The 17,249-nt window shown below is 43.3% G+C and overlaps 1 protein-coding gene across 3 annotated transcripts in view; it reads left to right on the top strand.

Annotated features, from left to right (window-relative positions):
- The window catches only part of ZGRF1 (zinc finger GRF-type containing 1), a 213,515-nt gene that overhangs the window by 117,622 nt on the left and 78,644 nt on the right, over positions 1–17,249 (top strand). For all 3 annotated transcript variants that reach the window (XM_077476750.1, XM_077476747.1, XM_077476748.1), the window contains 2 exons: positions 5,921–6,067; positions 13,736–13,850. In XM_077476750.1, coding sequence (XP_077332876.1) covers positions 5,921–6,067; positions 13,736–13,850 — 262 coding nt within the window. The remainder of the gene's footprint in view (positions 1–5,920; positions 6,068–13,735; positions 13,851–17,249) is intronic.

Below are 17,249 nucleotides of genomic sequence, written 5' to 3'. Positions count from 1 at the left end.
TTAATAGCATCGAAGGAAAGTAGCTGCCCCTGAGATACTATGTCCCCTAGTGTTGTAACTCCATGCCTGGCCCAAACAATCGGATCAGGGATGGACTGAAAATGGGGCAAGCAGGGGTTCCCCCAGAGGGGAGTCCCCGGGGCCCACACCCCTGCGCCCACCAACTTTTTATTCACCAGTTCCCATATCTTAAGAGTCGTGCGCATCGGAAGAGTTATCCCAGGGTTGGATCGGGGTCCCCTATGGATCAGGTTCCTGAGTTCCGCATATGAGCCCAACAACGCCGCCTCCAACGAGGATGCAGGGTTGACTGGGCCCTCGGAGAGCCACCACCTAATAGTCACCAGGACTGCCGCCCAGTAATACTTCAGGAAACAGGGCAGTGCCAAACCGCCACGCACAAGGGGCCGCTGGAGGGTTGTTCTAGCTATTCTAGGGGGCTTACCATTCCAAACGAAGGACGAGATAATGCCATCCAGTTTCTTAAAGAATCTAAGTGGGATGTGGACTGGGGTCTGGCGGAAGAGGTAGGTAAACCTAGGAAGAACCGACATTTTAATTAAATTGACCCGTCCCACTGGCGAAAGCGGTAAGGACCTCCACACAGTACACCTCTGGGCCAGCTGGGTGACCACCGGACTTAGGTTAAGGGTAATAAATTGTTTCAAGTCTCTGTGTATTTCCACTCCCAGATATTTAAATTGAGAAACCCTCTGCAGTTGCCCATCCACCCAGGAAACACCCGCACCATCATGTAGTGGAAATAAAATCGATTTCGCCCAATTTATTCGTATACCCGAGAACTGTCCAAACCGGTCGATATGCGACAATGCCGCCTGTAGGGAGGCTCCGTCATCCCTGAGATACAACAAGGTATCATCAGCGTATAACGAAACCTTTTCCTGCAAAGGACCCCGGACAATACCCCGAACCTCAGGAGAGGAGCGGAGGAGACCCGCCATAGGTTCAATTGCCAGTGCAAAAAGCACCCCTGCCTGGTTCCCCTGTGGAGGGGAAAGAGCGGGGAGAGGACCATGCCCGTGCGCACCCTAGCTGTGGGAGCTCTGTACATTGCCCTGACCCAGGAGATAAAGGCTGGACCGAATCCAAACCTACGGAGGACTGCCCACAAATAGTCCCACTCCACGGAGTCAAAGGCCTTCTCCGCGTCTAGGGAGGCCACAACCTCCTCCCCGCCTTCTGCATCCCCCGAGGCCAAGACAGTGAAAAGCCTGCGAATATTAATATCTGTCCCCTTCCCCGGCATAAAGCCAGACTGATCCTCATGGATCAAGGTAAGTATAACCTCATTCAGTCGCCTGGCAAGGATTTTGGTCAGCACTTTCGCGTCCGAGTTGAGCAGGGAGATAGGTCGGTATGACGAGCACAGCTGGGGGTCCTTCCCAGGCTTAGGGATCACCACTATAATGGCTTGTGCCATAGATGGAGGGAGATCTCCCTCCCGGAGGGACACGGTAAGCATGTCGTGCATTCTAACTGTCACCTCCTCCAGGTAGTGTTTATAGAATTCCGGGGGTATCCCATCCTCCCCAGGGGTCTTCCCCGGCTGCATGGACCCCAGTGCGAGTCGGACCTCCGCCAGAGTGATCGGGGAGTCCAGGCCATCCCTGGCCTCAGAGGTAAGGGTAGGGAGTGTCACCCCCTCTAAAAAAGCACTTAACTCCTGCGTTGAGTACCGCACCCTAGATGAGTAAAGGGTGGAGTAGAACTCTGCAAAGCAAGCATTAATGGCAAGGGGATCCGTCACCAATGTCCCAGCACTATTCTGTATTCGAGGTATAGTGGAGATTGGGGCCTGCTCCCTAGAGATCCAGGCCAACAACCTCCCCGTCTTTTCGCCCTGTTCAAAAATCCTCTGCGTCTGAGCCAGGTGACGTTTGCTTGTCTTAGCCACCCTAAGCAGCATCACCTCTCGGTACGCTACTTTCATATCCTGAGCCGTGAGCGGGTTAGCCGTGAGGGTGAATCGGGTCTCCAGGTCTTGGGCCCTGGCTTCTGCCTCCTCTACCGTGATCCTATCATTCCTACGCTCCCGGCCAATGGAAGAAAGGTAACACCCCCTCATATAGGCCTTGAAGGCATCCCAGACCATCCCCCCAGAAGCCGTGCCTACGTTTGAGGCCCAGAATCCCCGGATTTCACCACCCATCTCAAAGGCAATAGTGGGGTGTTCAATCCAGTACCTTGACAATCGCCAGAGTCTATCCCGCTGAGGGGTAGAGGTCTGCAATGTACACAGCAGTGGGGAGTGGTCAGAGATGCCCCGAGGAAGTAACTCTATTCCAAGAACCCTGGGAAGCATGGGGGCACCAGCGTAAACAAGGTCAATACGGGAGAGTGTGTTGTGGGAGGAGGAGTGGCACGTAAACCGGCGATCTGATGGGTGTTTCCACCTCCAGACATCCTCCAGCCCAAACACCTGTGCCCAGCGAGAAACTGGAGAGTCTGTGGCCCGGTCAGGCGTCAACCTATCCAGGGAAGGATTAGGAGGAATATTAAAGTCCCCTGCTATAACCACATTGTCAGTATGAAATTGGGCGATCAGGGCAGTCAATTTATGTAGTAAAGACAGATCCGCAGGAGGAGGCATATAGAGACCCACCAGCACCATCTCTATCATATCTATTGTGGCGTGCACCAGCACATATCTCCCGTCCTTATCTGTAACAATATCAAGAGGCTCAAAATTCAGGGACTTATGGACCAAGACACTAACCCCCCGGGCATAGCCGGAATATGTGGCATGATAGTGGTACCCCACCCAGGGCCTCTTCAAGCCCATAATCCTTCCCCCCACTAGATGTGTCTCCTGAAGGATACAAATATGCGGAGCATATTTTTTCATGTAGTCAAAAACAAGAGAGCGTTTAATCCTCTGGTTAAGCCCCCTAACGTTCCAGGAGAGGATCTTCAGCGGAGCCATAACCTGGAAGGGCAGGGGGGACCAACGGATATGACCGCCCGACCAGGGTCAAGGCACAAATATCTCATCTTAAGCAATGCAATGATATACACAGTACATTCGTTATAGTAGCGCTGTTCACAGCAGAAAACATATAAGCATGTAACAAAAAAACAACAAAAAAACTGAAAAAAACAGAACTCCCCTCCCTTCCCACCCCACACCCCAGAAAAACAGCCCCAGGGTGTTTGAGAACCCAAACCAAACGTAATTAAACCCATTTAAAGGAGAAATCTCCCGTGGGGGCGGTGCGTATCAACCAGCACACCTAGGACAGAGTCTCCTGCGCAGAGTAAACCGACTCCAGCGCAGCCGCTTCCTGGGGGCAAAAACAAGTTAAAGGGGAACAAGCAATAGTATAGGTGACGCCTCAGATTGAAGTACAAAATTCTCTTGGAGTGTTCCAAGGGCCCATTCTTAGTTGCAACTCGTCCAGCAAGGAGGAGACAAAAACCAAATAAAAAAAAAAAAAAAAAAAATTTGGAAGAAAAAAGAAAAAGGTTAAGAGGATGAAACAAAATCGGGGGGGGGGGAAAGGGGGGGGGGTACAGCTCCGAGATCCAGGGCCGTCGGAGTATCAGGGTCCAGCATCCCCGGTACAGTATGTCCACGTCCAGAGGTAATCATGCAAACCCCCTCAGGCATAAGCTAGGGGAGGGGTAAGGCCATAAGGCCCGTAAGACAGTAATATGGACCCCCCCCCCCAGGAAGCATCAGAACATCAGGTCAGCTCCTCGCCCCCTGCCCAAAACTACTAATGGGAAGGAGGGGGGCACTCCAACCGGAGTTTCAAGTTCAGAGACGGAGGGACAGAGTTGGGGGGGGGGGGGAACTGATCCGCTTACCGCTGGGCAAAGCTGGTGATGCGTGTGGACCTCAGTCAGGTAATCTCCATCCAGGATTATCCTTGCCGGGGAAGGGAATCGATCCACCTGGAGGCCTCACTCGGGGAGGTAAAGAAACGAACGGATTCTCCATCAATCACTCTGAGTTTCGCGGGGAACATCATGTTGTACTTGAGACCTTTGGTGCGCAGCTGGGCCTTGACTTGGTCGAACGTCCTGCGTTGCCTCTGCGTCTCCACGGTAAAATCAGGAAAGAGCATTAATTTAGCATTTTCAAAGCGCAGGTCGCCCACCTTCCTCGCCTCCCGGAGAACCAGGTCTCTATCTCTAAAGTTCAAAAGGCGGAAAATAAACGTGCGGGGCTCCCGGCGGGCCACGAACCGACGGCATTCTATGCGCTCGTTCCACGACAAAGTGAGGAGAGAACACAGCGAGCGGGAGAAGTGTGCGTAGCAGACGTTCGGTAAAGGCTTCGGTGTCACGGCCCTCCGACCCCTCCGGCAGGCCCACCAACCGCAGGTTATTCCTCCTATTCCTGTTCTCCTGGTCCTCTGCCCTGGATTCCAGTGCCCTCACCCTCACCTGTAGGGTGCGGAGGGAGGCATCATGGTCGCGGGTAACATCTTCCACGTCTCCAACCCTCCGCTCCGCCTCGGTAAGCCGCTCCCGGTGCTTATCCATATCCCGCCGGATAAGCCCCATGTCGAGCTGTATCTGCTCTATCTTAGTGGTTAGGGTAGTCTGGCAGCCTGTAATCGCTTGCATAAGAGCCTGAAATTGTTCAGCACCCAGCGGTGGCGTGTCAGCTTGGTCCGTCTGAGACGCCATGTTGGTGTAGGCCTGCCCGCGTGCCGCGCGGGTCTGTAGCGGGGTTCCCGGCGGGGTTCCCGGTGCTGTGTGCTTCTTCCTATGGGAACCGGAGCTGCCCCTGCGCATCCCCGAACCTCACCACAGCTTCACCGGCCCAACAGGATAGGTATATGTCCCTAAATGCCGGATAAATAGCCTGCCAGGTGCGGAGCTCTCTTCCAACACGTCCTAGCTGGTTGCCATCTTGGCCACACCTCCAGCATATGAAAATCTTACTTGAGTTGTGGAGTCTTGAAAAAGTGCTCCTTAATATGGGCTGGGTGCCTGGATGTAGTGGTTGTGGAGTCTGGCCAGAGGAGTAATTCTAAAATACAGTACGATATGTCTTATCAATGTCATAGAGCACAGAAATATGGTTAAGACAATGAAATAATGGGTAATCGGTTATATAACTAAAATAAATATGGTGGTAATTGCTGAAGATACCTGTTTTACTGATGACCCTATGTTTCCATATTCTATATATATTGTGATTGAGCTATGTTATGTGCCTCTGTACCATACGTATTTTTTTTATTACCTGTATTTGAAGATGTTAAAAAAAAAAAAGTTGTTAAAAATAAATAAACAAAACTAAGCTATTCCAAATTACAGGAAATAACGTACAAACTTATCTGCTATCCTTCCCTTCATTTTGGCATTAGGTGCCAGTACTGTCAGAGAAGTGGTCCATTTGATAAAAGGCTCAAGGAAAAGTATCGGTATAGCAGAGAGAGCATACGCTTGCCAGACCCCCTTCTGTAAGGATAAAAACCCATATGTGTCAATGCAAAATTAGCTAATCACAAATCTGTATTTGGTAAAAGTAAAAGCAATGCTAGACCCTAAGTTTAGCTTTTCCCTTTAAAGTTTTTTGTGAATTCAACTTTTTCAAAAAAAAAAAAAAAAACAGGAGGCGTTATCAAAAGTGTGGTGGGTATTAATAATGATTGCTATGACACTTAATACTGCTCAGAGTTGCTGTTTTATAGTTGTAATACATTCACCTTTTTTTCTGAAGTTTAATGTGTGTTGCACTGAATGCCAAATTGTACTTATGTCCATTTCATGTTTATATTGCTTTCTTTTTGCTTTCCTTAGCCAGGAAGCTTGTTGACCTGACATGAACAGGGGACTTTTAGAGCAATGTGTCCATTCATCTTGAGAATCCTTGTCGTTTTACAACTGAGCTGTAATATATAATGGTACTATTTTTAATGACCTACTTTATCACATTTTTCAGATGATGTCTGGGTTGTTTCAAAGACTCTGAACTTTGATCCAGTGGATACTTTTATCGCTTGCAGCGTTTTCTATGGACCCTCTGCTAACAATGACATAGAGATTTCTCCTTTGAGAGGATACTGCCCTTCCAACTGGCCAGCAAACAGTATGTGACTGCAGTAACTAGCAAAACAAAGAATTTTGTAACAAAAAACGGTGACAACTTTTAGGACTCTTGATGAGTAGAATGGTGGTGTTTTATTTTGGTATCTGTCATAATGACTTCCATCACTGTAATGTGATCTGTCAGCAACTACAATATATATATATATATATATATATATATATATATATATATATATATATATAAAATTCATGTAATAACACTGAAGAAATTAGACTTTGCTCAATGTACTATTTTTGGGAGCTAACCTAGCAAGACCATTAAAAAGTAAGGCGGTTTTGAAAAAAAATCGGGGCTGATTCACTCCAGGATCATGCGGTAATGCAGCACGCACTCCTGTGCATTTCCCACGTTTTTCCCTGTGGTGCATTTTGACAGCCCATTCATTTGAATGGGTTGCAAATCACACTGGAATGCAGAAAGCGTAATGCAGTGTGCTGACCCCAGCAGTGTGGGAAACGCACATGGAATGGATGTTTCCTACACAACATTCTGGTGTGAAACGGGCCTTCGAAAAATATAATAATACAAATGTCAATGTAAAAATATGAACTTATTCCGGTAAGGAGTAATTAAAGTTCACAGGTCAGAAGTACATAGCCCAGCATTCACAGGTCAGGAGTATATAGCGCAGCATTCACAGGTCAGGAATATACAGCTCAGCATTTCAGGTCAGGGGTAATACAGATCAGCATCACGGGTCAGGAGCATACAGCTAAGCATTACAGATCAGAGTATACAGCTCACTACTGTTTGCCCTTTCCTAATGATCAGTTCCTTACCTGCATGTTCAGATATACTGCTTTCTGTCCCCTCCCCTCACATCTATACAGAGTGCCTGTGTGATATGTAGAAAATGGGCGGGATGGATGTAAGGGAAGGATCACAAGTCAATGAAGCCATGCTGCATAGCTGGCTTCTTGTGTGTGCTGCTCTGCTTGGGAATCGGGAAGGAATTGTTTTGGTAGCGGGAACGGCACTGCAGACACAAGGTCTACCAGTCACCCTCTCACGATCAAGGGTTTGCTGACCCCCGATGTAGCGTGATGCTCAAATTTAACGTCTCTTCAGAATTCTCCATAGGTATTAGGTTCAGATCAGGAGACATACTTGGCCACTGAATCACTTTTACCCTGTTCTTCTTCAGAAATGCAACAGTGACCTTAGATGTGTGTTTTGCATCATTGTCATGTTGAAAACTGCATGACAACCAAGGGCACGGAGTGATGGTAGCAGCTTCTCTTTCAATATAGAGCAGTAAATCTGTGAGATGGGGGACTCCAGACGTAGATCTTCTAGCGTCCAGGTTCAACATGAACTTACTCAACTGGGCAAAACAAGGGATCCACTCGCATGCGGAATGTATGCGTTGGTGACCCCGTGGGATCATTTTTCACTGATCTATGCATTTCCCCCTATTCAATTGCTTCCTCGACTTCTTTGCAGGATCAAGCTGGAAAGAATGCCAGTAATTCTGGTAGCACCAGCATGGCCCAGAAAGTCATGGTGTGCAGAAATGGTAAAGATGGCAGTGGAGGGTCCATGGTCCCTCCCACTAGGGCCAGATATGCTCTCACAGGGACCGATATCCCATCCTACCTTACAGTCTCTAAATTTAACGGCTTAGCTATTGAAACCCACATTCTGAAGAAACGTGGGCTTTCCGGGTCAGTTATCTCTACCCTGATTAATGCAAGAAAGCCAGCTTTCAGAACTATATATTATAGGGTCTGAAGCGCTTATGTTTCCTGGTGTGAATCCAAGGGTTTACAACCTCGAAGATATATTATAGGCAGAATTCTTCAATTAGAGGTAGAGATGAAATTTGGCCTTAAGCACTATTAAAGGCCAAGTCTGAGCTTTATCGGTCTTATTTCAAAGACCGCTTGCTACCCATTCTTTAGTCTGGAGTTTTATGCAAGGGGTGATGCGGCTTAATCCACCAGTCAAACCTCCCTTGAAACCTTGGGACTTGAACTTAGTTTTGCCTTTGTTACAAAAGCAGCCATTTGAACCGATACAACATATTCCCTTAGTCCTTCTGACAAGGTTATATATATATTATATAATATATTTGGTTGCTATATCCTCAGCAAGGAGGCTTTCGGAATTGGCTGCTTTTTCTTGTAAAGTTCCATATTTGATTATTCATGAGGACAGGGTGGTGTTACGCCCTCGTCCAGACTTTTTGCCAAAAGTGGTTCAGGTTTTCACCTGAACCAAGATATTGTCCTGCCGTAATTTATTCCAAAACCATGTTCCAGGGAAGAAAAGTCACTACATTGTCTTGATGTGGTGAGAGCAGTGAAAATCTATTTAAAGACAACTGCTCAGCTTCGTAGGACTGATGTCTTATTTATTCTGCCAGAGGGTCCTAAGAAAGGACAGGCAGCGTCAAAATCCACTGTCGCTAAGTGGATTTGGCAAGTTATAATTCAAACTTATAATTGAAAGGGTAAGATTCCCCCTTTTAAATTTAAGGCCCACTCTACCAGAGCGGTTAGTGCTTCTTGGGCAGTACGTTCCCAGGGCTCCATGGCTCAGATATGTAAGGCCGCAACTTGGTCTTCAGTGCATACATTCACAAAATTTTATCAGGTGTATGTAAGGAGGTATGAGGATATCGCCTTTGGGCGCAGTGTGCTGCAGGCAGTAGTATAGGACCTCAAGTCTGGGGGTACCCTCCGGGTTGTGTCTCCCTTCCCTCAAGTAGCATTGCTATGGAACATCCAGTTAAGTAATTGCTTAAGGCTGTGTGTCCCATGATGTAAGATAAAGAAAATATGATTTTTATAACAGCTTACCTGTAAAATCCTTTTCTTGCAGTACATCATGGGACACAGAGGTCCCTACTCTCTTTTTGGGATTTAAGTATGTTGCTTTGCTACAAAAACTAATGTGCTCTTGGAAGGAGGAGGAGTTATATAGGGACTACATTTCCTGGATTGTGTATACCAGTGTCAATCACCTGAAGGTGGCCTATAACCCATTAAGTAATTACTTAAAGTGGATGTAAACCCACTCTCATCCTTTCTAAACTACTGCAACATTGGTTATCTAGAAGGATATACAGTACATGCCTCCTGCATGTATACTTATCTGTCAAATGTCTCCCCTCTGTCTGCTATGAGACCCGAAAAACTGCAGATTTTGTCGGTGGGTCTGTTTTCCAGGGCTCAGTGGGTGGAGTCGTGATACCAGTAGACTCCCCGCCCACCTCTACACTCCCCTTATCAACATGCATTTTCTCCTGTGTATTTCTTACATTGAACTTCTGCTATGATCACTAACATCCAGTCAAAACCCAGAAAAGTCCCCACATGACTTCAGCATGCCAAATCATGCTGAGGTGGGGAACAGCCAATCCTTGCAGAGCTGCTGAAGAAAGGAGTGGGGGTGGGAATTAAAAAACAATGCATGTCTTAGGCTAGTGCACGAGATATGTAAATCACCTATCAATCACAGCAAGGGGGAAGAACAGACAGAAATTTCACAGTTTGTCCTTTTTATTTCACTGAAAAAAGATAATGAGGATTGCTCAGCGCTGAATTAACTCTTTGTGGCAAGACTGGGCACAGTTGATCTGAAATCCCATACTCTATATTGTGACAGACAAAAAAAATAGGGGGAGGAGCGGTAAACACAGCGCTCCTTCACCGCTCCAAAGAAACTGCTGGCAGGACTTTTCCTGACGTCCTGCCAGCACATCACTCCAGTGTGTGGAGCAGCAGTTTGAGGGCAGATTGCAGGCGCTATTTCTAATGCTATCGCGCCTGCAAAACGCCCTCAGTGTGAAAGGGATCTTAGAGTGGGCTTTTATTGTGGCCAGCCTAAAACACACCTGTGCAATAATCATGTTGTCTAATCAGCATCTGGATATTCCACACCTGTAAGGTGGATTGATTATCTCGGCAGAGAAGTGCTCACCGACACAGATTTAGACAGATTTGTGAACAATATTTGTGAGAAATAGGCCTTTTGTGTACATAGAAAAAAGTCATAGATCTTTGAGTTCAGCTCATGATAAATAAGGGCAAACACTAAAGTGTTGTATTTATAATTTCGCTCAGTGTATATATGCTGCGATAAATGTAAATAAATCAATCCTATATAGTGCTTCAAATTATATTCTATATACACATACCTTATATACTCGAGTATAAGCCGAGATTTTCAGCCCCTTTTTTTAGGCTGAAAGTGCCCCCCTCGGCTTATACTCGAGTCACCGCCGTCTGTCTACCCGATCAGCGTGTCGTGCAGACAGACGGCGGCCATTCCACTATTCAAAAGCCGCGCCTCCCTGTCTGTGATAGGCGGAACACTCAATTTCCCAGCAGTCAGTGGTCCGCCTATCACGGACATCCGCTCATCCTCATACTACGGACGAGGATGAGAGGATGTCCGTGATAGGCGGAACACAGACTGCTGGGAAATTGAGTGTTCCGCCTATCGCAGGCGGAGGCGCGGCTTTTGAACAGTGGAATGGCCACCGTCTGTCACAGACGAGAAGAGGTGCGGCGATCCTGGCATGGCCGCCGTATGTGCAGAAGGACACAGGCTCAGGACACAGGTAGGCTGGACACACAGGGCGGCTGGACACACAGGGCGGCTGGACACACAGGGATGGATGGACACACAGGGATGGACGGACACACAGGGATGGACGGACACACAGGGATGGACAGGCATGTCTCACCCTCGGCTTATACACGAGTCAATAAGTTTTCCCATTTTTTTTGTGGTAAATTGGGGGCCTCCGCTTATATTCGGATCGACCTATACTCGAGTATATACGGTATGCCTAAAGTATATAATTGCAATAATATATAACAATGCGTACCTTTTTATGAATTAAATAAATTAACAAATTGTGTATCACAATTAAAAATCATAAATCATCATAAGTATAAAAATCTAAAACGCAATAAATCTCCAAATGTGAACATGGGAAAAAAACTTGAAGGCAATATTTTGCAAACAAATGGCCATACATTACATCTTCTAGTATCCTTGTGCAATATGTGAAGTCGTAAATATACACCGGTGCAAAAATGATTGTGACCCCTACCTTCCCCAGTGGGTACACATCTGAGCTCAATGATTTGTATATTACAGTTTGTGTGTGTTTAATGCACTTTTTAATGAAAACGTTTGTTACATGTACACCTTAGATGCAGTTTATGGATGAATAGGAAGTCTTTAAAGTTGTACATGCTCTTTATGTGTTTTTGATTGATCCCGTAGATATGCACATATACGTATTTCAGTACTGTATAATCTTTTCGTGGATCTGATCCTTAAACTTCCTTATGAAAACAATGGGAGTGTGATCTTAATATAAAACTGAATGGCAGGATATAGCTAACATTTTATTTAAAATATCCATTAATATGACCCTGGTTAAATCTAATTGTAATTAAAATCTAATTAAATTAAATTGTAAAATCGAATTCTAAATCTAAATGTGGCCATTTTTCATGTTTGGTGTCCATGCTTTAACGTAACTAGATTTTAGATTAGGCTTTTTAACCCCTAGGCGCCAACCCTACGCAAATATGTGGCCTCTCGGTGGCGGGCGTCAAGGGGTTAACCTAATTCTCGGTGATGGCGGTGAACACATCTAGAGTTCCAGAAGTAGCGTTTTTTCAAAAATAGGATCTTAAGCTCCTTAAAAACCTGAAAAATTACTATTATACCTTATACTAGCTGTCAGCATCACAATTGCACATAGTTGGAAAAAGTTGATGTTGAAGTTGAAAACTAAACTGAATCATGAACAATAATAAACTTTTGTGTACTCTCAATAATACCCAAACTAAATTTATCAAAACATGATATCTTCAGAAATAGTACCTGGCATTGGACTAGCGAGACCTTTTGGAGACACCTTTTTCTATTTTCTCTTCTCCTTTTTTTCTTTAGGTTGCTTTCTTTTTTTTATTTCCTTTTTCCCTTCTACCACATAAGTAGGGAATTGGTTTATCAATATTATTTTGTCACAGCACTTATGTAAAGGCTTTTTATAAATAATTTAAGACCTACTACATCAAATGTATATTGACATACAATATACAGTATCTCACAAAAGTGAGTACACCCCTCACATGTTTGTAAATATTTTATTATATCTTTTCATATAACAACACTGAAGAAATGACACTTTACTACAATGTAAAGTAGTGAGCGTACAGCTTGTATAACAGTACATTTTCTGTCCCCTCAAAATAATTCAACACACAGCCATTAATGTCTAAACCGCTGGCAACAAAGTGAGTACACCCCTAAGTGAAAATTGGGCACAATTAGCCATTTTTGCTCCATGGTGTCCTGTAACAAGTTAGAGTTACAAGGTCTCAGGTGTGAATGGGGAGCAGGTATGTTAAATTTGGTGTTATCGCTCACTCTCCCATACTGGTCACTGGAAATTCAACATGGCACCTCATGGTAAAGAACTCTGAGGATCTGAAAAAAAGAATTGTTGCTCTACATAAAGACGAGGAAGCTGAGGGTAATAGTGATGGACTGGCCAAGCATGTCTCCAGACCTAAAGCCTATTTGAGTATCTGTGGGGCATCCTAAAACGGAAGGTGGAGTAGCGCAAGGTCTCTAATATCCAGCTCAGTGATGTCGTCATGGAGGAGTGGAAGAGGACTCCAGTGGCAACCTGTGAAGCTCTGGGGAACTCCATGCCCAAGAGGGTTAAGGCAGTGCTGGAAAATAATGATGGCCACACAAAATATTGATAATATGGGCCCAATTTTGACATTTTCACTTAGGGGTGTACTCGCTTTGTTGCCAGCGGTTTAGACATTAATGGCTGTGTGCTGAGTTAATTTGAGGGAACAGCAAATTTACACTGTTATACAAGCTGTACACTCACTACTTTACATTGTAGCAAAGTGTCAAGTGTTGTCACATGAAAATATATAATAAAATATTTACAAAAATGTGAGGGGTGTACTCTCTATTGTGACATACTGTATGTAATTTCTAGATACATGTCTTTATTTGAACATCATATTGATCTTTAGGACTTTGTTGCTGTTGCAAAATTCTGATTATTTTTAATCCCAAATTGTTAACTGGTCCCCTCTGTGAAAGGAATTGTTTTTTTAACACTGTTGATTGGGAAATTAAATAAACCCACAGTATTGTAATATAAAGAGAAGTCTTCATATTAAATAATAAAGAGTTTGTACCTGATTATTTCTTTAAAAGTGAAACTCCAGGAACTGTCCCCACTTTTCTAGGTTAAATGAAGACCAGCATCTTTTAACCCACTGGCCCTAAAACCAGGCAGTCATGAGCTTGCCCACATTTTAGGACTAGACACCAAGACAGAATCGGCACAGTGATGAGCTCATATGTCCATCACTCTGATCTCTCCACTTATCAGCAAGATGCTTGTCAGAACAAAAATTGACTGGCTCCTAGTGCTGCTTTCACTCCCACTCAGTTATGGTTTACAAGAGACTGCACAGGCACTTACACTACTTGCATTAAAAAATACATTGGTTTACAGTATGTATAAATATATAAAAATCTATATTAATTTGTCTTTTTTTTTTATACGTGCCTAGATTAACCCCTTTAATGTACACGCACTACATAAACTCATTAAAGCGCTGCTTTTATTGTATATATTTTCAGTGATTGTCCATGCATTGCTGGTCTGTAATGCAAGCACAGAACTGACTTGTATGAGAAATATTCAAGAGCACTTCAACTCAGCCACTTTACCTCTAATGCCTCATCTCCTTACAATGTAAGTAAATGATAAGTACATGTGGTAAAAGCAGAATCCTAAAATAGCACATCCGAATGTGAGTTTCTCATGTGTAGCTGTATTATTGTAATGCATTTTTTTTTTTTTGGGGGGGGGGGTTTTGCAAGCTAGAAAGAGCAAGAATTGCAGAGCAAGAATTTTCTCCATGACTTTTTTTTTTCCATGTTAACACTAGAAATACACCAAAATGATATAGACCGAAAAGTGTGTTTTCGGTATTTTGCAAAAAAACGCACGATCTTGCCACGATTTTACACTGCTGATAGTGTGTTTTTCATAGATCGTGTGACTCAAAAAACCGCATCAAAATAAAAAACGCATTGTAACGGGTGTGTTATTGATGCGTTCATGCATGTATTTCAACGGAGAGGGGCATTTTTGGTGCTGTTTTTTTTTTTTAACTGACCAAAAATGCAGCAAGATTTTTAACACCACAACTGAAGTGCAACTGACAAGTATCAAGACATACATATAATTTAAAGAGATGCATTTATCTTGAGCTTTTCTTGCACTAAAGGCGTAGATAATGGCTGACAATAAATTTGTATTCATTTCATGATATTAATTAAAAAGTTGGATATAATACAGTTATATATAAAAAATATATATTTTTTAAAAACTGTAATTTTCGGGTTTTCGGCACCAAAATTTCCAATCGGTGCACCTCTAGTTAAAACAATTGAATTTCAAATGCATGGTAATTTCTGGTACCCTAGAAATATATCTTTGATATTACCCGGCACCATTGCATGCATATTTTTTTATATAGGTAGCCTTAGTCTGACCATTTTGTTGTTAGTGTGGTATGTAAATTGAATGATGATATGTATAGGGAATTTTAAATAAATAAATTAAGTGTTTTGACGAAAGGTATGTGATAAAAGGGTAATGTCTGAATCTACTTATAATAAATTGCAGTCCCTCCAGCCACTGGCAGTTTCTAAAAACAAATTTGAACTTGCATTCAGTAATATACCACAATAATTTCCTGAGTTCGTTAACGACCATTAGGCCAATTTGTATTCTACATATTTTTGGTAAAAAAAAAATCGCAATAAGTGTATATTGATTGGTTTGCGCAAAAGCTATAGCGTCTGCAAAATAGGGGATAGTTTTATGGCATTTTTATTTTTAATTTTTTTAGTAATGGCGTCAATCTGCGATTTTTAACATGACTGTGACATGGAAGACACATCGGGTACTGTTATGACTGATTTCTGATTGGGACTCTAAAAAGTTAATACTGCAGCTGCAGAAACAGATTCACAGGACTCAATCACTGTGTTTAAAATGTCCGTTCAGTGTCAAAATGTATTACATGTTATTTTATACATAGATAAGAAAGGGGTGGTGTGAGATGTTATTAAAAACTAACAAATAGAAATATGTTATTAAGAGCTAACAAATAGAAATATATTATTAAAAGCTAGCGAATAGAACAATTGCAAAAGTAAAACATTGAGAAGGGAGGGGGGAGTAGAGAGTGTTTAGTAGGAGATGTTTCTGTGTGTTAGGTGAAGGTTACAAAACACATTTCAGCAGCGAGGACAAAATGGAGTCTCTTGTGCTTAAATGAACAGTACAGTGAATGTCCATGTCATTTCCCTCCTTTTGTTTATTTGACACCATTCGTCTCTGCGTTACATTCAGCCGATTGCTGGTAACTCCTGTTACATTGGCGCAGAGAGACGGTGTCCTATTCAGCTCTCTCCTAACTTTCTCACAATAATGGGTTCATCAGGGCTGGTGGACCATTTGTCGGTACAGGGGGTAGTCACACGGAGGCATAGCCTGATGAGGAAGTAAATGACAAATATGAGAAATAGGAACATCACAATGTAAGCGCCTAGTTTCTGTAACCATGTTGCTATGCCATATAAAAAGGTCACCAAAACCTCCTAAAGCCTTAAAGGGGTTCCATCCATCTTTAGCAATATCTCTGGCCTTATTCTGTAGTTCTCTTATCTTACCAAGATGTCCTTTAATAATGTCCTCATTATCAGAAATGTATATACAACAGTCGGTGCGAAATAACTTACACATCCCACCTTGAGCTGCAGTGAGAAAATTCAGCGTTAATCTGTGCTCTAATACTACTTTTTTTAATCTGAGCCATTTCTTCACTTAATAAACCTATATCAGTGGTAGTAATAATAGGTTAATAATCTCATCTACAATTCTAGTGTAATTATTTATTCTTTTCATTGCTTCAATTCCCCATCCTGTCCAGGAAGGGAACCATGACCATGCCATATCGCCTTCAGTGAACAGCTCTCTTTTGAACACTAAAGGGTATTCTGGACTTTGATCTGCTCGCACTGTATCTTTGCGAACAGCCAAAGCAGGTGCTAACTTCCCAATAAAACATGTACCTGTAACATTTGTAGGAAGCCAGGCGTAAGCTTTATTTCCCCATATATAATATAACCCTCTACGTATGGACGGTACACCTGCGCCTAAGAAACTGGAAGCAATAACATGGAATCTCAAGTAACTGATATTTTCACATATTGGGAACTGTGAACAATTTGTACTATAAAGGGTTCTATTTAGTTCTGGATCTGGGATATAATAATATTGACCATGGTTTCCTCCATAAACTGTAATCTTTGCCCTGGTGCAATCTGAATTGCCCAACCATGTACATTTAGTGTTAAACGGGCATGTAATGTTTAAACAAATCTGTGGAGTGTCTATCTGTTTTGAAACCATCAAAGTTACTGATCTGTGCTCATTAGCTGTGGAGACTATGTATGAGCCATTTATTCTGGTCCTGTTTAGATCAGTGAATTTGAGAGGCATTGCTATCATGGGTATTGTTCCTGTTTGGGGATGTAAGTGAGAACACACCCAGCAGTCACTAGCGTTGCTATGGGTTGCATACAATTTTAACATTTGTATGAAAGGGTTATGTTTCCATGTCTCAGTTCTCACAAACAACAAAAAGAAAAAGAACATCATCATTTTTTCAAAGGATATCATCACTTCAGGATTTTCTTGCAGTGACTGGCGTGAATCCAGGAGGGCTTTCCTTCCAACTTGAATGCGGAACCGGTTGTCAAAAGCACCAAATGTGGTCCGTCAAATTTTGGTTCTAGCGGCTTTCTGACGTGTCGCTTGACCACCACCCAGTCACCTGGTTGGATTCTGTGAATACCTGAAACAGAATCTGGGTCGGGGATAGATTTATAAACACCTTCATGTATTTTATTCAAAGTTCTTTGCAAAATCTGAACATATTCTAAGAGACTGCAACTGTTGGGGAAAATATAGCCCTGTTTTGGGTGGCCCTCCAAATAAAATCTCATAGGGGGACAGCCCATGTGGTTGTTTAGGGGTAGTTCGTACAGAATATAGAGCTAATGGCAAAGCTTCCAC

This window comes from Lithobates pipiens, unplaced genomic scaffold, assembly GCF_037356315.1.
Source record: "Lithobates pipiens isolate NorthernLeopardFrog02 unplaced genomic scaffold, aLitPip1_a1.2 Scaffold_13, whole genome shotgun sequence".
Taxonomy (NCBI): Eukaryota; Metazoa; Chordata; class Amphibia; order Anura; family Ranidae; genus Lithobates; species Lithobates pipiens.
The sequence above is the reverse complement of the archived record's forward strand: the minus strand, read 5'-3'. Positions and strand labels throughout refer to the sequence as shown.